This window comes from Thunnus thynnus, chromosome 16, assembly GCF_963924715.1.
Source record: "Thunnus thynnus chromosome 16, fThuThy2.1, whole genome shotgun sequence".
In the NCBI taxonomy this organism is placed as follows: Eukaryota; Metazoa; Chordata; class Actinopteri; order Scombriformes; family Scombridae; genus Thunnus; species Thunnus thynnus.
This window is the reverse complement of record NC_089532.1, coordinates 25,595,292-25,620,403: the sequence shown is the minus strand read 5'-3', so window position 1 is coordinate 25,620,403 and position 25,112 is coordinate 25,595,292. Positions and strand designations below refer to the sequence as shown.

Genomic DNA, 25,112 nt, shown 5'->3' with positions numbered 1-25,112 from the left:
TTGGATCTGACTAAAAAATCAGAATTGAGCATCAAGGCCTGTAATGTGAGCGTAGGCTAAGTTTCTATGAAGTCCACTGCAACCAGTACTACTGTGATGGAATGACACTTACACACAGTAATTATATTAGTTTTTGGTAATTTCATTGAACACAGTGTTATTTAGGAACATGTGAGCACAATACAAAATAAAATATTAAAGCTTAAAGCTTAAAGCTTAAAGCTAGCTTAAAGCAAATGTTTTCTATGACATTAAATAGTCAAGATGAAATAAGCAACAAAAAAACTCACCTTAATTACTATGTATTATGAATTTACCGCTCTAAAACTAAAACTCAGCTAATCTGCTTCATCAGGTCTTTGTGGATGTAGTTTGATCATATCTGACTGATAGTGCTGGAAATTCTATACTGGTACTGCTAGAACTTGATATTGTCAGACATTTGTTTATATCAGAAATATCTCCATGTCGTGGAACAAATGAGACATAATGACTATCTGGAATTCTGGTAGGAAAATGTGTTTGGTAAGTCGATCTACATATGATCATTTTAGACAGCAATCAGCTTTAAAATACTGAACATTCATTAATAATATAATATTATTGCTGTTATTATGATTTAGTTCATATCCTAAATCCTGGGCACAACACGGTTATGACTTTGTGTTTTATAACATATTAATGGCCTTACATATAGTGAAGAACACATTGTGGCTTATCTAGAATGGACTCTTAAAGTTAGGACTTGGGACACGCCTGTCCTGACTTGAGATTTGACTGTAGACTTGTGACTTGCTAAATGCAATGACTTGATTCAACCTCTGCCAGAACCAGTAGTACAGAAGTGAGTCTATTCATGTTATGTAAGTAAAATATTTATTTACAAGGACATAGTTGTAAAGAAAGTCAGAGTGCTTCACAAGATCCATCAGCTCTGTCTTTCATTTATTCAAATTTTGTACACACCTTCAAAATAATGGTTAAAAGTATTTCTGGAAGGCTGATAAGTATTCACACAGTCGAGATATCTCACAGTAACTTGTCTTGGTGGAATAATTGCAGTGGTATTTTTTTTACTGTTTTTGCTTTGCGTGGTATATAAAATGTCCCATTTCTTCATCTCGTCTTACTGTACGTCCTCGGTGGTGAAAAGGTAAGCATAGAGCTTGTCCTCGGCAGGGGTGATGTCCTCATCGCTGACTTTGATCTTCTGCTCAACGGGGATGCATCTGGGCATGAGCTTTCTTCCTCTCTGAAAGAAAAAAAGGCTGAAGTTTAAGCCTTGCCTCTGGATTGTTTCTAACTGTAACTTAAATCACTGAGGATGACTGTTTTGACTCAATGTCAGAGGAGAAGAAAAAATACTGCTCACAGCAGTAGTATTATTAAGGTTTCTAAAAATTACAACTACATTTCCCATAAACCCGGTTTAAACATGAGGAAGAACATTATCCTCTTTCCATACTGCTGCAATGCATTCAAGAAGATTTCCAGGTTTACTGGTTTTCAGATTTATTGATGTTAAATTTTGATGTGTGGTATAATGTTTAATAGTAGAAAACATACAGTAATAGAACATTTAAAGAGTAGCATAAATCTATTATGGATCCATTTTTAAATCAAAGACTCACCATTTTCTTGGCGTCACCCATGGATCTTTCCATGCACTTCTTCATCCTTTCTCTCTGTTTCTCCTTCTCCAGCCTCAGCTTTTCTTCATACAGTCTGGATAAAGCATGCAGGATGAGAGTTTTCATTTTATATGCTCTTTGGGGAAACATCTCTATTTAGAGTTCTTTATATTACCATGAGTTTACATTGTATATTGGATTTTCAGCAATGCATTAAAAAGCCTGTCTGAAATGTCCATCCATGCTAAGACTCCCACAAACTGGAACCATTGCTGTGATGCGTTACTAATCAGCTGACACTGTCCAGATTTGACTAAAACATTAAAACACTACACTAATTTTACACTTATACCTGGTTGCATTCACTTTTTATTATTTACATAAGACAGGTGATGGAAAAAAAAATCAAGTAATACAAATTGAAGTGAGAAAATATCATTTAAAGTGCAAATATTCTGTACTTTAACCATTTTATATATTAGTTAGAGGGATATACAACATAATCAACAGCTGCTTTGCATTTTGTACCATTATTACACAAGAGCAAAAAATCTGTTAAAGCCGATTTAATCCATTTAGAAAATCTGGGTATTTTTTAAGTCAGAAAAAGAGATTATGAGCCTGACACCATAAAAGGAAATATACCATGTACTCACTAATATGCCAGGTTTTCAATGGCATCATATCTACCCAGCATGAAAAAATAGGCTTCTTTGTTCCACGGCTGGGGAGCAGTGGGTTAGATGACTGTCAGTGAGACAAACCTGGTCCTCCTCTCACTGTCCCTGAGCTGCCTCAGCACTTCCAAGCCTTCTTCAGGGATGCTGTCAATGTCCTGCTGCAGTAAAGACATACGGTACTCAATGCTGGACAGCTTCTCTAAGGTACTGAGGTTGGTCAGCCGGCTGGCCACATTGCAACGATGTACTTCTGTCACCTTCACACCAAGAGCATCCAACATCACATCATCCTGCAGGCAAGGAGAAGAGGTGGGATAGTTAAAAAAAAAAAAAAAAGTGGGGGGGGGGGTGAGACCAGCTAGGATCACTAAAAAATAGCATGCTCTGTACAGTTTCCTGATGCCTGTTGTGATCCATTTAAAGTTGTCAAGTGCAGCTTTTAGATTCAAAATAGGGTGATGTTGGAAAAAATGTAGACAAACATATATTCTGCTTCTTTACCTTGTCCTCAGTTTTGACTGAGACATGGAGCTGAACCATCTGTTTGAGCTTGGCAGCTCTCTCCTCCTCAATGTTGACTTTCTCCTTCATATCAGTGATCTGTGGTGTTAACCTCTCTTCATCCCTTATCCTACAACCATAAAACACAGTGTTACAACTGTTTTGGTTGTTGTGAAGTTATATCATGTCATATGTACTTTTACATACTTACTCTCTAACACTTTTTACAAGGTTGTTTTTGTATTTATGCTGTATCCTCTTATGCTGTATGTTCTTAAGTGCACTTTGCTAATGATAAATATGAGGCTTACATTTTCCTCTTGCTGATCTTGATGAGCTGCAGGAGCTCCTCCAGTGAATCATTCCTTCTGGTGGAGTTCTGAATGAGGGACAGGTTCTGGTCTGTCAGCTCCATAACCAGATCTAGGAGCTGCTGTGGATCAAAGAAGTACAACTCCAGCTTCTCCTGCAGGAGTGGAGATGACACCACATGGTGAGTACTGCAAATAAACACGCAAGATAAAAAGAGATAATACTTCAGTGAACTGTGATTTTAGGTTCAGGGAAACTGACCTCATGTCCTGAGTTGTTGTTATTCAGGTTAGAATTTTTGACCCTGAAATGCAACAGAAAGAGACTAACGTGATGATATTTGTGGGGGAAAGTAGGTAGGTGCTGTTGGTAACACTTCATAATTCAGCCTGCGATTTACAGTGTAATTTCGTTGTATGAATCATGTACCTATAAAATACTTACGGGTTCCTATTCTAACTAAATGTAGGTGCAGTGGAAGAAAACAAGACTAGTTTTTTTGAAAATAATGGGTACCTACTGGGTCCAGTACTGGGAGACAAAACTGAGGTTTGGGGAAAAAGGTGTTAATAACACTGATATTCTGCGGAACCTATAAAGTACTTATTATAATTATGATATGCAATGAAAACTGGCGGCTTTAGGAAAATCTCTCCACACTCAGATGGAGGGATGTGGAAAATATATTGGTTATGTTCCCAAACTGATGACAGGGGTATTCACCAATGCTGAGCAACAGCAATGTAATTTTGTGGTAAAGAGCCTGGAGAAAAGAGGTGCAGATCTTAGAATAATGAGAGAACTGTCAATCACTTATGGAGTAAAGAAACATACTTATTATATAGAGGCAATGGGTTACAGGTTAAACACCAGCCCTTTTTACCCTCTAATTACACACTAGATTTGAGAAATTTTCCCAAAACCCCTTTTATTACCTTACTGTACCCCTGCAGTTTTGGCAGCATACTGTATATGTGAAATACATTATACCATAATTACTTTTTACGTTCTGTAGAACATCTTATTATTTTTTTCCCAGTACTGTACTCTATAGATATAAAAATACTTGACTTAATACTAACAAAAAGAAAAAAGCCTGATTCATACAACAAAATCACACTGTAAATCATGGGCTGAATTACAAACCATCAACTTTTTGGGGTTTTTTTGTCTAATGTTGAACAACAAATGGAAATCCTTATTGACTGTATTATTTACCACGACATCGTTGTACATGAATTCACAAGATAAAAACAAGATGTGCAGCATAACATTCATTAGTCTCATCACTGAGGTGTGTGTGTTGGTGTTTCCTTACAGTGTGTGGCTGTGTGTTGAGGACAGCTGGGGCTCTCTGGTGGAAGACATGGCTTCACCTGGACTAGACTCGTCACACTCCAAACCTGTGTGCATGTTATCATTGAGATCACAAGATGTGGATTTCTGATCCATCAATCCTGACCAGTCTTGTTCAATCTGTCTCTAGTGAGTCTCCCAGTATTATGGCAGAGCAATATTAAACCGATGGAGTACCCTTTTAAGAGATTCCCAGTTCCCATACACAAAGACTATGGGAACTGAGTTTGCAATAATCATCTGATTCGTACTGGAAAAGATGACATAGTGTGGATCAGACTTGATTTTTAATAAAAGAGCAATATTAGTGGGGGGTAACCAACATTACACTGGCCCTTATGATCCATCTATTTATCACTTACCCTGCCCAGCTGCTGACTGTGGCTCCCTGTTCTGCTCATCCACAGCGTCAGACAGGACTTCAGCTTTCAAAAGTTCCTGGGCCTCCTGCCACTCCGGAGGAGACAGCTTGAACAAAATGTTGTTGTATCTCGTATAGTCATTCAGAATTTCATCAATATTGGCTTGTTCACTATGAGGAAGAAAGAGCCACATAACATGCCACTGCATCCCACTGCAAAACAGTCATTGCAGATTAATACCTGCAAAGTTACTCATTTTTTCTAAATTATTTGCCTAGCTCCTATTGGTTGATGAATTTATGAACATAAAATATGGACAATGTACACATACTGTATATATGTTGAATTCACAATATTATTGTAGTACTACCTTTTTGTTGTCCCTATTTCATCATTTAATTTCTCAATGACACCATTCTTCTCCTGTTTGAACCTGCTCCCTTCTTCAAAACTGATGTCAGAGAAAAAAAATTACAATAATGGAAACAGAATACTTTATTTAATTCACTCTTAAATCACATTGATAAGGAATCCACTACTGCTTACAGTGTTTTTGCCTCCATAGATTTCTTCTGACTCCTCCTGAACATCTCCTCACAGTTGTAATTCTCCCTCTCAATGAGTAGTTCAAACTTTTTCACACGTCGTTTCTTCACTGGAATGACCTTGGTCAGCCTCATAATCTCTGGCTTCCTCTTACTCAGACATATCTGATAATGGAAGGATGAAGATGAATGGAATATTTCAGATAATTAAGGAGATTAAGGAAAAGAAGATACTTTTATACTGTTTAAAACTTACAAATTATTCTTTAATTTGCCTCTGTTATGTAAATATCTTTTTGATGATCGGTTGCTTTGGTAAGACCTATCATGTTTGAACTCATATTTGTTCTGTAATGTCTGATTTGCACCACTTGCAGTCTTTGACTTCACATGTTCATGCTAAAAAGTAACGATGTAAAAAGTGAGAATTTATGTTCAAACTATCCCATTTTTTATTTTTAAAGGAATATTTTGACATTTTTGAAAATACACTTAAACGCCTTCTTGCCAAGTCAGATACGAAGATCAAAATCACTCTCAAATCTGTCCGTTAGATATAAATCTACGACCAGTTAGCTTAGCTTAGCTTAGCATAAAGACTGGAAACAGGAGGAAACATCTGGCCAAGCTCTGTCCAAAGATAACCAAATCCACCAAGCAGCACCTCCAACGCTTACTAACTAAGACATTATATCTCATTTGTTTATCCAAAGAAAAACTTTTACTTTTACTAACATAATGCATTGACTCCCAGGAGTCTTTGTGACAACAAGACACCACAAAGTCTCCATAAAGTCACTGCACCCAGCCAAGAAATAGTCCTGCATATAACCCACAACACTCTCCTGGCTGCAGCTTCATACATAACGGACAGATATGAGACTGATATCAATCTTCTCATCTAACTCAGAGAAAATGAATAAGAATAGTTTCCCTAAATGTCAAACTATTCTTTAGGTCAAGCTTCAGTTGATCTACCAACAGTAGTGGAGAAAATATAAACTTTTTGGACAGTATTCCGTGGCGGCACAACCAGCCAAGCTGCTCTGTGATAGTTTGGTATTTTCCAAACTTGAAATTCATTTTGCCCAGCAAGAGTTTTGTTATAGTGATGCAGTGAAAAGGGAGTTGTTAGTATTTTGGTGTAAATTTGGTCTTAGAAGCAGCACTGAAAACAGACACCTTTAGAACCAGGACTCCGTTGGTAATTTGGTGATTCTGTCCACAAGATAAAACTAGATACTTGGTGGAAAAGTACAGAAATAAGATAATAGTGATTCCAAATTAAGCACTCAACAACCAGTAGATGCATTTAAATCAGCATAAGAACAAGAAAAGTTGAATGTGATTAGAGCCGGATCATTAAAGCTGTCTATACTGATGCATAAATCCATAAGGGTGATTCTATATTATCTGTTATTCACAGCTGCTTTATACTCAATGAAAACATTCTCCTTCAGCAGCCGTCTTAAGGCACCCTCTGATTTGTACTCTGCCTCACTCAGCCCTTTTACACTTGAACATACATTAGCAGGAGCTACCGCTTTATACGGGTCATCGTTTTTGTGTCATTGAAATAAGCCACTCGAGTAATTTACCTCCAGCTCTAGCCATTGCTTTTCAATGGACATTACGTGATGTCTTCTGTCTCTGATCATTTTTTCTAGGGACAGAGGACAGATACAGTAAGTCTTAACACTAAAGTAAACAATCATGTTCAAGCAACATATGTAGACTCACGGTCGTCTATCTTGTCGTCTAACATTTTCAGGCCAGATCTGGCTTGACTTTGATTAGAGAGAGCTGTGTTATTCTCCATTTGTTGTGAATTTTCCATCATATCCTTTTCCTCTTCTTCCCCTCCCAGTTGTTTCACCAGGTCTTCTGTCTTTTCATCAACAGAACAACAGAGATAATTTACACAACTATTGAGCATAGAGGAGGACAACAGTATAAATTCATCATCTATCATCATTCTTCACTATTTGTTGACACTGTGTAAGACAAAGTAATATGCAGAGGATGTAAAACTAGTCATGATTTGTACAAACACAGTTCTGCTTAAACACACACCAACCTCTTCTTGGTGCCTTTCCTCCTTTATAATCTCTAGTGACATGCTGTTACTGTCTGGCACATTGACCTGGCTCTGTTCTGTCTTCCTCGTTCCCAACTCTACTGTACATACAGCAGGAATGAAAAAAATGCTTTTTATACAAAAAAAAACAAATAGCAGATTGTTTTCTATTGTTAGCTGCATAGTTTTCTCTCTGTCTTTTTCTTCCAGATGTATCAATATCTTTCAGTCTCTGAAAGAAAAAGCACTATCAATCTCTGATACAAAATCTCTGGTCATTTGTTGAAAGTATAATGTTTATAATAGTAGAAATCATTCAAATTGAGTAGTCAGATGGTTTCTTATTTATGAAGTATGACATGATGACAGATACTTACCTGGCTGAGGTGCTGACATCTCTGAGATTGCTTTTGGCAAGCGCTGTGCTGTCTCTGTATTTAATTTGACTGCACATTGTGGAAACAATACAAATTGAAACCTATTTGTGGCTGACAAATATCTGAACTGTATGTTTATATTAATCTAATTCACATATAACAGGTAAATTGTCTGACTGTCTTAAAGAGTTAAAAACTGAACTACTGAGTTTTTAGAATCAATTTCAAAATTTTACTAATTAGCTAACCTACAGTATATCAAGGCATGAGGCCCTCTGGCAGGGGCCTCTGGTTGTTCTCACATCAAGACAAGTGATTAGTGGTGACTGACCCTCTGCTGTTAAAGAACAGGTTCACAATTTTTCAAGTCTGTCTTAAAACAATAGTCGGGTGCCCAAATGAACACTGAAATAGATTTTTCTTGCCATAATTATCATAATCATTCCTCCTGTCCATACTGACCATTAGAAGATCCCTTCATAATGCACTTATGATGTAAGTGATGGGGGACAAAATCCACAGTCCTCCTTCTGTGCAAAAGTTTATCTGAAGCTAATATGAAGCTTCAGCCGTCCAAATAAGTCAAATCAAGTAGATATCTTTCAATGCTACAGTCTGTTTAGTCCTTTTTTTGTTACAATGCTTCCACTAAAATGACTGTGTGGACACACTGTGGATTTTTGGCCCCATCACTTACACTGAAAGCACATTTGAAGGTGATCTTTTAATAGTGAGTATGAACAGGAGGAATGATTACAGTGAGGAAAACCTCTTTCACTGTTCATAAGAACACCTGATTGTTGTCTTAAGACAAACTTGAAAAATTGTGAACCTATCCTTTAGGGCTCCTCAGGGTCGCCTGCCAGAGGAATGAAGGCTTTCTACATCAGTGTCAACCTTGGTCTGGTCTTTAACCATATTCTTGACATATTGCTGCATATTCCCAAACACAAGCTTAACCTAGTTCCAGTGGTGGAAAGTAACCAAGTACATTTACTCAAGTACTGTACTTTAGTACAATTTTGAGGTACTTGTACTTTACTTGAGCATTTTCATTGTTATGCTACTTTTCTTCCACATCACTATATTTCAAAGGGAAATATTGTACATTCTACTCCTCTACATTTATTTGACAGCTTTAGTTACTTGTTACTGTTACTTGTGTAGAGGTGTGTGTGGTTATTCTGCAGAAGCCTGGGGCCATATGCATAAAACTCTGCGTATGAGCAAAGCAGAAATATGCAGACGCATTATTTTTCGTCAGATTTATAAAGCTACGCGTACGTATGGTTGATTTATAAACCTCAGTCATTGAGGAAATGGGTACACGTACACGAGCCTCATTTCAACTCCCACAATGAGCCTTAAATGGATGAAAACACGCACTGAACCCGACCATTACGCGCGGCTGTGCGGCTCTTTATAACGTCCATATCGTTAATTCATCACATGGACTGTAAACCTTCGTCAGCAGTGATATCTCAGAGATGTAATAATAATTTGCAGCGCTCACATCTTAACCGATTTTACAAGCTGTGGCACAAGCTGGGATAAAAATAAAAAGAATCTTAACAGCAAAATAAAAAGTTGACTCCTGTGTAAATCAAATGATAACATTAATCTCACAAACTAATGAATCAATGCTCCTTAATAAATGCGACTTTGATTGGCATTTTACAAATCTGTGTAAACGCAAAAACAATCACACAATCAGTGTAGGCGGTTATTAACATAAACAAACAACAAACATGTAGAGCAAGTATTTAGTTGCTCTTCTTGATAAATTCACCAAGTGGCAGCAGAAGTTAGCGCTAGTTTTGTTTTGAAAAGTGCAACACAGTAAATATGAATATAACAAAACAATTCAAAACTTCTGTATATTTAGGTAGCAATAGTTTAAGTTAGCATAACCTAGGTTGTCGCATTGTTAAATTGTCTACTTACCGTCTGACATTACTCTTCATAACAATCTTCAAACGTTGGTCTTCAAACCGGGCTGTTTGTAAAGTAGTTTTCGTTTTGCGAACTGTTGTCATGGTAACTGCTACCTTAGTTGTAAACAAATAAAAACCAAAAATAAATAACTAAATTTTTAACACTGCTGAATCCATTTTAATAACAATAAATCAGCCAACATTCATATTGAACAGATATTTGGAATAAGAAGAGCTAAATAAAAGTGATCTTGTTTTGGTTACTGATATACATTTATAAAGGAAAGATTTTTCTTTTTTCAATTGAGGCAAACATCAGATAAAACACCATGCAGCATACTGTATGTCTGACAGAAAAAAATAGTGTGTCTCTTTTTGTCGGCATTGTCAGAAAAAAAAACCTCCACCATTCTCACTTACTTCCCTTATCTTTCAGACACTGCAAAAAGAGATCATCAGAGGTACCGTAGAATGTTTTAATTTTCTTTTAGTTATTGGACATTGAGGCATAGTGAGCTTTGTTGGGTGCAAATTGTCTCAATGCTTTCCCTCAGGACTCCTGCTGCATTTCATCTCAATTGATTTAATGGCAAAGATGTAGAGTGAATGCAATCCACCATTTGATATGATACAAAAAATAGTAAAACTTCTACAAATTCTACAAATGGCAACTAGTGGTGTGCAGTGCAGAACAGAGAGGATAACACCAACAATAATACTGACTATATGAATGTGACATAGAATACAAGGATGCTGCATCAGATATCATTTCACCAGCCAGTTCAATCATATTAGGAAATAAACATTTCCATAGAATTATACAATTTAACATGAAAGCAACAATTTGACACAATCAAGTTTATTCTGGGGGGAAAGCAGGGAGAAAAATCAAAAAAACCAAGACTAGTGTAGTGTATTAGCCACCATATGAACAGGTGGCACCTTATACAAATGGTGGATATTATCCTCATCATCCTCTCCACCTGTACCGTGGTATGCGTACAAATATCCAGTGTTTCCAGAATACAACGGAGGTAGAAGGAATAGAACAAAAACTAAATAAAAGCCAGTAAATGTCTACCTTAAAGTAAATTCGAATGATCATATTAAAACATTCATAGTGCTGTTAATTACTGCAATGCAAAGCAGGTAAGTAGAGGAATATGTACAGTTGATGTTTCACAGTTAAGACGTGAGGGGAGAACCTGAAAACATACAGTACATTCCTCTGCTCTCGTTACGCTGCTGCTGCTGCTGCTACTTCCTTCTGTGCCAGCTTCAAAGTCAGGCACCAGGACATCATTCTAAATTGAATTCTTCAGATAAAAGACAAACATTCAACGTTAGCAACATGAGGCTGTCCTCAGTCTGTTCTTCACTTCCAGGGATGTTTTGTGACTAATACTGGAGCACCCTCTTGAGACACAAAGAGACACTGTAGTCCTACATCTGTGCACTTGTTGCACTGATGTTAGATATACATTACCGGAAATAAATGTATGACACTGAAATTAATTCTCATTTCTCATTTGCAAAGCTAAATCAAAGTAAACATGGACACTGTTTAGTCAACATGATTCATATTGTGTGGGATTAAGTGTCACTGGAGTAAGCAATCCAGTAAACTCCTGGCAGAGGTCGGCAGGATGGGATTAGGATGGGTTATGTGATTATAACATCTTTCAAATCATTCTCATGGTGTAATTTCGTTTGTTTGTAGAAAAATATGATAATTCTGGTGAAACTTGGCGCAGTCTGCGTGCTGCTTACAATTAATTCATTCAGTTTTTCTGTGTTGGATTCATTGGTAGGGGAGGAGGTCAAGACTGACGATGAAAGTCCCTCTTTCCGCCGGTCTTACTGACCAGCTTTATGTCCGTAATGATGATGTCATGGCTCACAGCCTTGCACATGTCATAGAGAGTCAGCGCTGCTACAGAAACGGCTGTCAAAGCCTCCATCTCAACTCCTGTCCTGCCTGTGGTGTGACACGATGCTGTGATGACTGCTGCGTTCTGCAGCTCGTCCAGGTCAAAGGTGACTGAGGCGTGGTCTAAGGGGAGCGGGTGGCAGAGCGGGATGAGGGCTGAGGTCTGCTTGGAAGCCATGATGCCGGCCAACTGTGCCACAGCCAATGCGTCGCCCTTAACCAGCTGGTTATCCCGAAGCAGCCGGAAGGCAGTGGGGCCCAAGATGACGGTGGCGCAGGCTGTGGCTGCTCGGCGTGTGGGAAGTTTCCCGCCAACATCCACCATGGTGGCTCGGCCTTGGGCGTCTGTGTGTGTCAGCTGGGCTTCGGTGGTGTCATCTAGGTCAGGGTTGCAGGCACTTGAGCCTGACTTGGTCTGATCTCTCGCAGATTGTCTGAGTTTGACACCGGGGTCTTCGCTGGAAGTTTGATTGTGACACTGTCGAACACTGTGGTGATTAAGATTTATTTTGGCATTCATTAGTTGTGTGCAAAAGCTAGGTGTTCCTGGGGTCCTTAGTAAGTGGCTCTTCAGAGCATTAGGACCCCTGGTTTGTGCGTACCTGAGACAGTCTTCTTTAACATAGCTCATGACATTTGAGCGTGTAGCATAATGTACAGTCTTAGTGTGACAACTGGGGAAAGTTAGACTACTATCAAACTCAGAAGAGTGACGGGAGGCTACATGGTGGAGGTTTTCCATCTCATTAGGTTTCTCTTTGCTGATATGTGACTGAAGATGGGTAACCCCACTCTTTAAAGTTCTAGAGCAGCAAACAGGGGCTGCTTGTGTTGAAGCAGTGCAGTCTGGAAGGCACAAAACACCCTCTCTGTTTAGGACTCTCCTGCTGCCTGAATGGCACATGAGAGGTACTGTTGTTGGAGAGAGGAATGTGTTGTTTGTAAGCTGGGAAACAATGGGGAGAGCCCTCTGACTGTCTTGCGACTTTGGCAGAGAAGACAAAGGCCTTTGGCATGTGGCGCCTGTTGGATATAGATAACATTAGTCAAATACACTGTTTAATAAAGAAATTCATATTTAGGTGAAGGTGTATTATTTGCAGTTCATACAAATGTTTGTGATTCTTATTAGTTCAAATGTAAATGCATTCTAAAGGTGTATAATCTACTGTGAAAAGGCTGTGAATGTGGAAAACAACTTGCTAGCCCATGATGATCATAAGATCATAAATAAACTATAACAGAGAAGTGTCAGAATACAGTGGTGTGAGAGATTTGTACGTACAGCCATGTCACCCACCAATGAGGATCATAGGCCTGTTCTTCATTTGGGAGATGCTGAACATGCCTGAAGAGAGGAGGAGGATGAAATTACATTCCAGTAGAATATGACAATCTGGGTTTTGCAGATTACAAAGCAGGAACAATATACGAATGAGAGGGCAGTAAATGTGCAACAGGTATGCAGGTGGTATATATATATATATAAAGTAAGTGTACACAAGTCTACCTGCATGTTGTTTCTTCTTCCTGCCCACAGCAGCCCCGATGATTTGCAGCAGCTCTTCATCTGATGCCCCAGAGCGCAAGACATCCCTGAGGGACACCTCTGAGTTACCGAACAAACACACCTGAATGAGGACAGAGAGGAAGAAGTGTTAAATACTATAGTACACACACCCAGGCACAGTATGTATGCTTCATTAAAGGACCAGTGTGTAACATTTAGGGGGATCAATTGGCAGAAATATTGGCAGAAATGGAATATACTATTAATAAATATGTTTTAATTAGTGTATAATCACCCACCATGTTTCTACAGTAGCCCAGAACAGACAAACCAAACACAGGCTCTAGAGAAGGCCTTTCACATTTTCGTGGCCATCGTAGGTTCTCCTACACCCTTGTAAGGGGAGGGGGAGGGTTATTCAGTTGGTTGCAATCTGCAACCTCACCACTAGATGCCACTAAATCTTACACACTGGTCCTTTAACACACATTAAAACATTAAAATGTCCTTGAAGCACAGCTGTAGCTTTACCTTGAGGTTGCCGTCTGCAGTGATGCGTAAGCGGTTGCAGGAGCCACAGAAATGGTCAGACATGGAGGTGATGAAGCCCACTTGACCTTTGAAGCCTGGCACTTTAAAAGTCTGTTGAAAGACAAAATAAAGCATCAGACAAGTGTCACTGAGAAAGATCTAGGATTTGGATAATATGTTTGTCTGAGATGTGGCCCAAAAAAAAAAGGTTAAATGACCATTAATGTAGAAAGTTTTAGACCAACATGAATCTGGTGTGCACTACTTATAATGACTCTTACTGTCTGACCAACAGTAAAAACTCCACTAAGACACTCAATTTGAAATGATATGAAACAGAAAATAAGCAAATTCTCATATTCAAGAATCTGTAAGCAGGAAATGTTGATTCACTTGATAAAAAAATAGAACAGTCAAAAGATGATTTTTTTAAGAATCATAAATAACAAGAATGAACAGTGCCATCATCATCTGTTCTTCATGAAAATCAGGAGGCTGAATAAATCATCTGCCAGTGTTAAGCTCCACACGGGATCAAACTAATGTTCCAGTTGGAAGAAATTGACCTTGGCTGTGTCTGTGTGTCCAGTTTGAAGCATTTCTAGGTGGGGCCACTGCTGCTTGATGTGGTCCAACATCTCCTGGTAGCTCACCATCTTCTTAAAGTTCCACTTGTTGCCTGCAGAGAGGAGAAGAGGCAATGTGGGTCAGTGTGGGGTGTAGCATATCACAAGCTACAGGCATCTTTTGGGTCATCAATTAATTCAACAACCAGGAATTTCTGCCAAACCTTCAGACAGCAGCACATCAGTACTATTTCTGCAAGTAAATCTGAACAGATGACATTTTCTTCACAGAGGGAAAAGGGAGCAAAACAAGACAAATACTGTTGTTCTATTTTAAAAGCTTAAAATTTTCTTGGTTCCACAAGAAAACACTGATTATTTCTGAACATTGTTTGTCAAATATTCAGCTGGTTGATTTAACTTCAAACCTGCTTCAGGAGTCATGTGCATTGTATGCAGCGTTACTCTGCATTTTTTTGCATTTTTATTTTCATAAATAATGTAAGCAAATCCCTCAGTACTATAATGTGACCATAAACTTGTTTTCAGATACCTTTGCAGACCTGCATAGTAACACATAGTGGGAAGAGTGCACTTACCATCGAAGGGCATGTATTCGATGAAGCGCACCTGCAGAGGCTTCTTCTCTGTCAGCGCCACAAAGTCCAGCAGCTCGTCTTCATTGAGGCCTCGCATGACCACACAGTTGACCTACAGAGGGCAGCACACAACAATGCGTCACTCTGAGGAACATTGTTCAAGGACCAGAAATGAACTGTGATTCAGAGTTTTTAAAGATTATGATTCCTGCAGAGTCTTATTATCTCAGGGATTTGATTAAGAATGTGAACTTTTAAAACAGCAGCAGTAATCTTAAACTTTTTTTTCCCAAAGCTGATCTTGTTCTGACCTCCTTCTGACACAGTTTGAAATCACTCAGTCCTTCACTCAGACTAAACTGACAACTGAACCATGATGTTTTATGGGATCTTTGCATTCCAGAAACACAGCAGTAGCAACACTTCATATAATCACACTAAAGGTCTCATGAGGGGAGCCAGGTTGTGTGTGTGTGTGTCTGTTTAGATGTTTGTTTATTCTCTTAAACCTGCACAGTGTGAAGTGGAACTGGGGTAGGCAGTCATTAGTCACATACAGAAAATGAGGAAGTAGCAGAGAGAGGCTCAGCTTTTGTGGGTAAAATGTCAGGACACAAATAAAATACTTTATTCAGCAATTTTTGAACAACACTGTGCTGCCAATAACAGCCATTTTTTCTTTACTCTAATAAAGCAGACACTCATCCTTTAATATTTGCTGCTGGTTCTAACAGTGTCTTGACAACAGTCGTAAGTGCAACATGGGGAGAATTCACATTTTAGAGCACCATGCTGTATTTTTTCTATCCAACTATGCTTCTGTTACCACAATACATGTATAATATTTCTAGCAGTAAAAAATCTTCCATATTACATATCCATCTGTCCATATCGGAAAAGTTCCAATAAATATGTCATAATTTAATACTAACGAAAAAAGACAGATGCAAGAAACAGGAATGTTAAAAACAGAGCAGAAAAAGCGACAAATGAAAGAGATTTTAAAACAAATAGTAAATAAATGATCTTTAATGCTGTGGGTGAAATTATAGTCAATGTTTCTAAGTAAAAGCAAGTTTGAAAAGATGAACAAAAATACCTTGACAGGGTTGTAACCCATTTCGATGGCCTTATCAATGCCCTCCATGACCTTGTGGAACCCTGGGGAGAAAAAAAAGACACTATCAACACTTTATCTTTGAATTCCGTGCAACAAGTTCAGATCTAAAGAGGAGATTGTGTTTTAGGTGAAAAAGCATTGAGTAATACCACTGGCTCGAGATCATCTTAAGATCAGAGTTGAGTGATGTACGAGCTTGGCTTTCTCTGCTCACTGCATTTTAACATCTGACTAAGTCCACGATTCACCACAAACCACTGATATGAACACATCCACAACTAATCTCTCAGCAGCAGCCAGAGCCTTTAACAGTAAGCTGCCAAGGTTACCCCCATCATTTGTTTTCATCTGCGCAAAACCCACAAATCCAGGCAGACTTGCACAGGATGAAAGCATCAATGCAGCAGGTGAGGCTTATGTTTAGTCTGGCATTCTCATAACAGCGATTGAATGTCACATAGGCTGTACTTAAAGCCCTGAATATGTTTATTAAAGGCTGAGAAACAAGATTCCTTTCAGTCTCTACCTATAATATCTAATGTTTGCTAAACCTAATACCTAAAAATCAGGTGTTGTGGAAGAAGACTGGCTCAGACGTTGCTTTTTTCCACATGCCAGAATGTTTTTTTCTCTCACTTATCTCCTAATCTCAGTCGGCCCATCTGTGTCTGCCTTCCACATGCCAACCACCCACAGCTCTGCCCTGCTGTCACCTCCCCTCCCCGTTTGTTTAAGGTTTACAGGCTCCTTCTGTAAACTAGTGGGATTGACCGACAACAGCAGCAGCATACATATACACAGTGTTGATTTAGGCTGTCAACAACTTGTGGTTTTGGACAAAGACAGAGAACTGCAACAGCAGAGCCAAATGAACACCATTACACTATTTTCTAGAGGAAAAATAAACTGCAGACTAAACATCACCAGTTAATTGGAGTGTGATGAAACCTTAACACTGAGACAGCAGCAAGGACAGTATACAACTTGACATTTGTTCTCTTGATTCCACCTAAGACACTGCTGCAGGTAAGTATACTTAAGCTACAATTATCTATTCTAAGATTATCTTGTAGTAGCGCATCAAAAACAGTTTCTGTCCTTGTACTATTGTCTCTCTTTCTTACATCAACTATTTAACATTGTAAGCTTTAATCCCTTGCAGGTGACATTACAGGTCAAATGCTATATAAGGTGTTTTAAAACAACAGCAATTTTCCCCTACCTTTCCGCCTAACAATGAACTCAAATTTGGCAGGGACCAGTGAATCCAGGCTGATGTTAATCAGGTCGAGGCCGGCATCTTTCAGCTTAGGCAGAAGCCTGGCCAGGTTCATGCCATTAGTCGTTACGGCGATGGTTTTCAGACCCTCCAACTTCCTCAATTCTGCTGTAGAGGGAGAGTAAACAGGAAAAGAAAACAGGAACAAGAGAAGAGAGTGAGACGCAGGAAGATTAAAAGATGGGGGAATGTGGGGACATGAGGTGGACATTACCGTGGAGACCCATGCATCAGCTGTTAGTGAGTTCAAATTTTTACCTATTTACTAAGTGGAGGTTTAAACCTAGTAACTGCCGGGGGTAAGGCAGTTGCGTAGCTAACTAAGATAAGAAAGCTGAAAATAAAATCTGCCTTGCTGATAGGCTGCCTTTTTTAATAATGATGCTAACTGGAGACATTTTAAATTATATGTTACAAAAATGAAAAAAAACACATTATGCTAATAATGTCAAACTAAATGACCATCTATTATTAGTTAGGTTAGCTTAATTTGATATTTCCCACCCACTCTAAACTGCATAAATGCTACTGACTCTGACATTAGAGTACAAAGGATTGGGATTCAAGTTTAATATATCACTAGGCCCCATAAAACTGCTGTTTCTGGAAGTTATGTTGCAGTTTGTGAGGCTACAATAACTTCCAGTTTATAGTTAATTGCTAGCTAGTAGTTACTTAGAACGTATGGACGACTTTACACACAGTTGGTGCAAGCCTCTCCAGATGATGTAGTCAGGCCAGCACCACTGCATAAACTTAGTGACTGAAACAATGAATGTACATCTGTTTGCTGCATTTTAGCACAAAGGTTTGAAATTGATATGAGAAAAAGCTTTACATAGCCAAATGTCATGGATGTGTTTAACAGTACATACATACTCTATGTACATACTCAACATACACAGTAGATCAAGGGTCTGGTTTCTACTTTATGCAAATTATTCAGTCCAATAAACCTTGATGAGGGTCATGTGAGGTCACAGTGGTTGTCAGTCAGGTGACACAGTGATAATTGCTTATCTTTATAGAGCTGCTGGCAGCCTGTGGTCTTCTTTCTACAAAGACATTTTCCATTGGTTACACTGCATTGCTTTGTTCATTCATGTCATGCTTTAATGTCGGTCCCATGAGCACTGTTCACAGAACGTGACCCCACTGTGGTCAAGACTGCAACGGTTAATTTACAAATCAGGCTGTAAAATTAAAATGCTGTGATAATACCTCATTAGACTGAGCATATAGCTGCACTGTAACAAATCATTTCCCTTTCACATGTATGTCTTAGCCTGAAGGCATGCATGGAAAATCAGTTCTCCACCTCACTTGTCTCTCCTCATGTCACTTGCTCCAAAAAAGCTCTAGTCTAGTTGACAGTGTAAGCCAATGAATCACTGATAGCCATGGATAGCAAATGTTGAGTCCTTCCTCTGAAAAGACTGTCAATTGGTCATATGGTAAACTGCAAAAAGCAGTTTGTGCTCGCCACAACTTGGTTGCAAGTGTTGAAACAACTCAAAATCACAGCCAAAACTGCTCTCTGTGTCCAGGCTCTCTGACATGAACAGCCCCTATCCCCTCCATCTTTTACTAGTTCCTTACCAATGATATCCAGCACATCAGGTCTGATGAGGGGCTCTCCTCCAGTCAGGCGGATTTTGTCCACCCCCTCCTGGACGAAGAGGCGGGCCAGGGTCAGTACCTCCGAGGTGGACAGCAGCTGGCCCCGTGGCGTCAGCTTCACCCCCTCCTCTGGCATGCAGTACTGACCTGAAAATGAGATGAGATAGCAACAGAGATATAACGTGCTATTCAACAGTTGCCTTTATCCTACAGTATCACATATTTCTTAATATGTGAGGTTCTGGTGAATCCTTCATGGAAAGTGCCACAGAGGTGGATCTATTCACCAACATGACTTACTGAGAATGTGGAAAAATTATAAAAATATGAAACCAGACATGTTAAAGTCTATGTATTCTGATGAAAACTATTGTTTGATGAGTGTTTTCTGTAGTCACCATTCACCTATTCTAAAAAATGCAATTTGTACAAATATCAATAAAAGTTTGGGATATAATTGAGTCATTTAACTGTATCTGATATGTATAAAGGTAAAGTCAGTCATTCTGGAGAAAGATTGTTGATATTTGAACTACACATCCCAACAAATACACCCCTCTCCTCATGCTCCTTCAGAAGCTCCATCCCCCAAATTCATGGACGCACATTGCAAAGAGAACGCCCAAAAGACAAATATGGCGAAATCCAGAGTGATGCGTCAGCTGTAGAGTCACTTCTGTTCCTCTCACACATTATCACAAGCAGAAAAAAAAAATTGTCTCATGTGAGCACAACAGTCCAGCCACACTCTCCACCTCTCTGCAGCCTCCTCACTTCTCACTCGACCTGCGTCTCTGTCCACAGAAGCAGCCGTCTGTCAGCTGCAGCTCCTGGAGAGCCGCACAAACTACCTTCACCAGACTGACTGACAGCACAGATTTACTGAACCAAAATAGTTTGCATGTCGTCTACAGGGGAAGACATCACTGATACAGTTAATAAGTTGAAAACACACATACAGGGGGATATTTGTGTAATTTAAACAGCTGCCTGCTCAGATTACACTTCACTAAATGTGACAGAAACAGACTCAGAGCATAAAAAAACATGGGGGTGTCTGTGAGAACAACCCCTGCTGATTGGCTGGAATAGTGTTGTGTGGCTGGGTCTGAGCCACTTTGTTTGTTTCTCATTAACAGAGCCAGTGTTGTGTATGAACACAGAACAGCAGCTAGCGGACCGTGAGGAGACATTCCCTGAATTTGACAAAAAATGTATTTAACAATCTTTTTCCACAATGACCAACTCTATCTTCCAGGGTTGGACTCTCAGATATTACTGCTCCACTTTGCTTTCCATGGACATATTATCAGGTGTGGCCTGAATGTATGACAATAATGTCTTTACTTTCAAGATAATACTGCCACTGGTGATGAACACATTTATCTGACCAACGCCCGACCAACCCAGGATGAACACCGATAAGGACCCACCTAATATGACTTTGTGTACATTTCATTTTTCTGTCATTTCTCTCATTTTTTAAAGAGTAATAAATTATAAGCAGCCAGGAAATGGACTGATGTTACATTCACCAAATACATGGTAGTTTATCTGTCCAGTAACTTAGGTCCTGCTTACACCTGCCTAACACGCATCTTGGGTGATCCGATCACAAGTGGACAGCTTTAAGTGCGTAAGTTCACACCTGGCATTAGAATGCATCTTCACATGCGTCTCGAGTGAGCACTTGTGATCTGATCTCACTTCCCCGCTCCATTTGAAAAGACCAAATGCGGTGCAGAGGAGAGCAAAACTCAGGAGAGACGCAGCAGCCAGACATTTCTTCGATAGGAGCGGCCTAGATTGTCACTGAAATGAGTATAGCTGGTCCAAAGCTCAGTCCACCTTAAATGAGCTTGGTCAGGTTAGGCTAACCCACTGTCAGGGCTAACTCCCTTCACTTTAATCAGCAGGTGGCAAGCAAGACACGGGAACTTGGCTTGGGTCTTGAGGAGTTGTAGCATTTATTCACTGACAAATATCCTAAACTGTAAACACACTGCACTGCTACCTTCACAGCTATACTGCTAACTTCATACTCTCTGCTCCAGCCCTCTTGTTGTTTCACACTTTAATATGACACCGTTGGCAAGTGAATGAGTACATAGTTCAGCTTAGGCAGAGGACGTCAGTTGAGTAGGCGGTCCTTCAATGTGGCCCAAGACATATTCAGTACACACTGCTACAAGAATGTGGCCATATGCGGCCCAGACCACCTCCGAATGTGGTCTGAGCGATTGGATCTCAGTGCGTCTAGGGTGCGTTCTCACCTGTACTTAGAGCTGTCCACTTGTGATCAAATCACCTGAGATGCATTTTAATGCCAGGTGTGAACAGGGTTATATACTGTTTTCAAGTTGATGTGATAAAGTTCCCAAAGATTTTTACACATTTAACCCTATTTTTCAGTATTTAATCACATGCAACATGCAGACAGTGTAACATTTATTTTGTTTCTATGAAAATCTCTTATGCCTCTCATTTCTTACGCTACAAGTACTGATTTGGATAAATTGAACTCTGCTACTGCTGCATATAATTTCACAAACAAGATGTCATTCCATTTCAGTGCATTGACAATGAATCCAAAGAACATCACTGAGCAAAAGCAAGAACTAAAAGGGGCCTTGACCTTGAGAAAGATAAGAAAAGGAGCTTCAGGCAAGGTTATCCTCTTCAGGTAAAAGCCAGTCCATTTTGAAAGACTATGTTCAAAACATCACTTTCCATGTTCTGCTGCAATTTCCTCTTTTTGTAGCAGGGTGTCATAAAGTTTGGAAGGACAGTTCTTCCAACATGAAATAAGTCCTGCTTTCTTGTCGGGAATTAACCCACTGCTGAAGATAGGAACAATTAATCCCCACCAGATCTTCTAAAGCTGATCCTGACCTCTATAAAAGAGAGAATACAACGCTGCCTGCTGCAGTGAATCTAACATTGTGTTTTTAGTAATGGAATCAGTAGGATCATTATAACAAACCGTGGTTGCTACAAGCTATGTCAGCAGCGTGGAAAATAAACCAAAGAAGCTGCGGACACAGTGGGATCAGATCTACTCACAGCGCAGGTTGCATTTCTCGGTCAGGGAGATGCGCAGGTAGCTGTGTCTCCGGCCAAAGTTGTCAGTCAAGAATGCTGAAAAGGGTATGCTGTGGTCTCTGAGCCTCTCCTGGGGAAAAGAAAGACAACTGATCTGACAAATGGAAATAGATGGTATGAAGGGAACAGTTGCAGTGCCATGTCATTAAAACCCAAATTTATTCAGTCAACATACCATAAGAGTCATTTTATTCTCATGCCATTTGAAATGATATCAGTGCCTTATTCTGAAAACAGTTCAACTATTTAGGGTTTGTGCAAGGTATGAAATGCAGGGATTTGTGTAACACCTGAATTGTCTACATTTAAATAAACGTATCAATAGATCACAAGGCGTCGCTAAGTCAGCCATACTGAGGGAGCTGCACATGGCTTTGTAAAAGGCTCATGACCTTTGACTGTCAACAGTGGGTTGCTGTTATGTCAGAAGTTATACACACAAAGGCAAACACGTGAGTAATCAGTTAGTAAGACACACTAATGTTAATTACAGGACCCACCCTGATCCTGACTCCTAATGCATCCACTTTATATTCTTAATGTCTGTTATCTCAGGCTAATGTTATGAACCCACTGCTCCTTAAAACACACCCCTAAAATGTTTCTTTGTTCATTCACCCTGTCACTGATAGTTCAAGTGCCTGCCAGGCAAACAGACAAAGCAACTTGTAAAACAATGAATTTCACATTGCCATGGCTGACTGTCATTTGCAGTACAGCAGGATAGCAACAGTCAACTTCTGAGGTTTAGTAGAGCTTAATTTATGCTCTGACATGCAAGAAAAACTGTATGCATGTTATTTCTAGAATAAAACTATACGCTTACATTACTGGTTAGTAAGGACATCAAATTTGCCTGCAATGACAGCTAAACTGGTGGATAAGTGAACAGTGCCTCAAGACACGTTATGAGATTAATTTATGTCATCTCAGGATTATCCCCATTTGATTTGTATAGATTTAGGACTGAACTGTTGATAGTGGTGATAATAGGGATAAGTAGACCTGCACTATCATTAAAACAGCAATTGCTAGAATCCTTGGTGATGAATCTCTATCAGGGAAAATAAACTAGTGTAAAGTTGCAGTATGCTAGCGTCCCACAAAACCCCTTTACTTGACAGCACCAGTGCTGCACAGTCACTAACTTGCTGGTTTAATATTTAGTCCCTGACAGTGTTTAAACTGGGCCTTTACCGGGCCTTAAACTGGACAACACAACTTGTCACCTATGCCTCTACTCATGAACTAGCGTTAGTTAATAACTCAGGTACTAGCCAGTAATGAGACAACAGTGATTTGAGCAGTGTATTACCTGTCTTGACCTGGTTTTCGGAGAAGCGGCGAAGTTGGCAGCAGCTGAAGTCGAGTCTCCAAGTGCAAGTTCATTTTCCTTGTGCGTAGCACTGGAATAGAGTCTCTGAATGTTTCCATTAACGCACTGTACGAGGACTTTTCTGAAATGTGTCACATTCTTGTGTCTGTCAAACAGGCGGCAGCACATGCTGGCGTTAGTAGCCATGGTGATATCTTCCTACAGCTCCAGACTCCTCTGAGGCTGTTGTTGTTAACGGAACTCTCGGTGTGAACCGCTCTGCAGTAAAACATGTCAGATAGACCGGAGACTGACAGGGGAGCACGAGGGGCGGGGTGACGTCAGCCAATCGTACTGAATTATGCAAGCACTATTGCATGCTGGGTAGTGGAGTCCTGAGCGCAGATGCAGTCTTTGTGACACAAATGTGCCGGATTTGTGACATAGAGACGACCTACATAACTATTCATGCGACACTAGTTTTTGTTCGTGTTCTTTGTTTTTGTCAGATGTGTTAAAATTGTACATATTTCTATTTAAATTTCATTTGCATTTACCGAAATTAAACTCAGTATTTGATTAATCTGGAAACCATCCAACCCCCGGAGTAAGGGTCCAGAATTGCATAGTTCTGAAATTTCCTGTGTGTGGTTGCATTGGTCTTACACACATTTCATAGTCGAAGTGGTAGACGTTATCTTTCCAGATAGGTGAGAGGTGAGACTCTGGAACCAGTAAAATGTTTATGGATCATTTTATGGTGTGTATAAAGTTCCTACATTAATAACTATGATTAACCTGTGGTGTGCATTGACCAAGCACCTTAGCTGACCTATAGAGAGAGGCAGTGCCATGACAGGCTGGATTCTGGCTTTATTGTCTTCTTCTGAAAAGTATAAAGAAGTTCTTTGTTTTCCTTTTAAAGAATAATGAGAGAAATTGTAGAAATAAAAAATATTGTTTGCATCCTCTTTTACAGTCCACCTCTATCTAATTTGCTGTTCATCAACCCCACTGGCAGTTTAAGGTGATCATGTGAAAGGCCCCTGGCTACACTTTGTGTGGGCTCCCTCACATTACCACAAAAAGGAGAGCCATGTATTTCATTAACATTTTGGGGGCAATAGCTTGCTGGAAATAGAGGAAACAGGATTAGGTCACCATGAGGCTCTTACAGTTTGAGTTTACATTCATCACTTCAAATCATTTCAAATTACCACAAATTACTTGCCATAAAGTGATCTTGGGAACTTAAGGGCCTCCTGATGATCCAGCCTCGCTTTCTATGTGCAGCCCCAAGTCTACATTAAAGGTGATATTTATGTGAAAAAATAGAACATTAGATATATCGCAGTTTTAACCTTTTCCTATTTGCCCGCAGGCAAACATGTGACGACGTAATCCTGTTATGTCCTGACCTGGAATTCAATACTTAGGTCACTTGATGACAAATGAACCATCTCCATAACAACTGAGCAAACTCCCTCTGCTGATGAAGGCCGTGAAATGTGATTGAAAGCCCTGGAAAATTTCCAGTAAGTGGATTTTTTTGTGTTAAGATTTTCTTGTCAAACGACAAGGTCAATAATGAACCCTTAAGTGGTGATGTTTTAAAATCACTATACATTAACTATATATTATACTATAACTATACATTATGTGCACATATATTCAAATATACAGCAGAAATCTGTACATTTACATGCTTGATTTGGGGCAGTTTTCAAAACATTACAGCATTATTGTGTACTTACTGTCAAACTAG

At 39.5% G+C, this 25,112-nt stretch overlaps 2 protein-coding genes across 7 annotated transcripts; both read right to left on the bottom strand.

Annotated features, from left to right (window-relative positions):
• Positions 1-859: 859 nt before the first annotated feature.
• Positions 860-9,891, bottom strand: LOC137199355 (cilia- and flagella-associated protein 100-like). Of its 5 annotated transcripts, none has more exons than XM_067613593.1 (15): positions 9,786-9,890; positions 7,842-7,910; positions 7,465-7,565; positions 7,128-7,275; positions 6,986-7,050; positions 5,389-5,552; positions 5,213-5,293; positions 4,843-5,012; positions 4,443-4,527; positions 3,386-3,428; positions 3,124-3,278; positions 2,813-2,942; positions 2,396-2,601; positions 1,632-1,725; positions 860-1,252 (listed from the first exon to the last, which is right to left on the bottom strand). In XM_067613593.1, the coding sequence occupies exons 1-15, from the start codon at positions 9,793-9,795 to the stop codon at positions 1,127-1,129; spliced, it is 1,647 nt and encodes a 548-aa protein (XP_067469694.1). In that variant the 5' UTR covers positions 9,796-9,890; the 3' UTR covers positions 860-1,126. The 5 variants fall into 5 exon arrangements, with proteins under 5 accessions (XP_067469694.1, XP_067469695.1, XP_067469697.1 ...); XM_067613594.1 differs by having other exon boundaries at positions 7,465-7,562; XM_067613596.1 differs by lacking the exon at positions 3,386-3,428 and having other exon boundaries at positions 3,124-3,312; positions 9,786-9,891.
• A 727-nt stretch (positions 9,892-10,618) lies between these two features.
• Positions 10,619-23,671, bottom strand: mocs1 (molybdenum cofactor synthesis 1). Of its 2 annotated transcripts, none has more exons than XM_067613591.1 (11): positions 23,348-23,671; positions 21,994-22,102; positions 18,910-19,077; positions 17,254-17,418; positions 16,011-16,072; positions 14,912-15,023; positions 14,313-14,425; positions 13,747-13,857; positions 13,216-13,336; positions 13,006-13,053; positions 10,619-12,728 (listed from the first exon to the last, which is right to left on the bottom strand). In XM_067613591.1, the coding sequence occupies exons 1-11, from the start codon at positions 23,552-23,554 to the stop codon at positions 11,596-11,598; spliced, it is 2,349 nt and encodes a 782-aa protein (XP_067469692.1). In that variant the 5' UTR covers positions 23,555-23,671; the 3' UTR covers positions 10,619-11,595. The 2 variants fall into 2 exon arrangements, with proteins under 2 accessions (XP_067469692.1, XP_067469693.1); XM_067613592.1 differs by having other exon boundaries at positions 12,588-12,728; positions 12,991-13,053; positions 23,348-23,669.
• Positions 23,672-25,112: the final 1,441 nt, after the last annotated feature.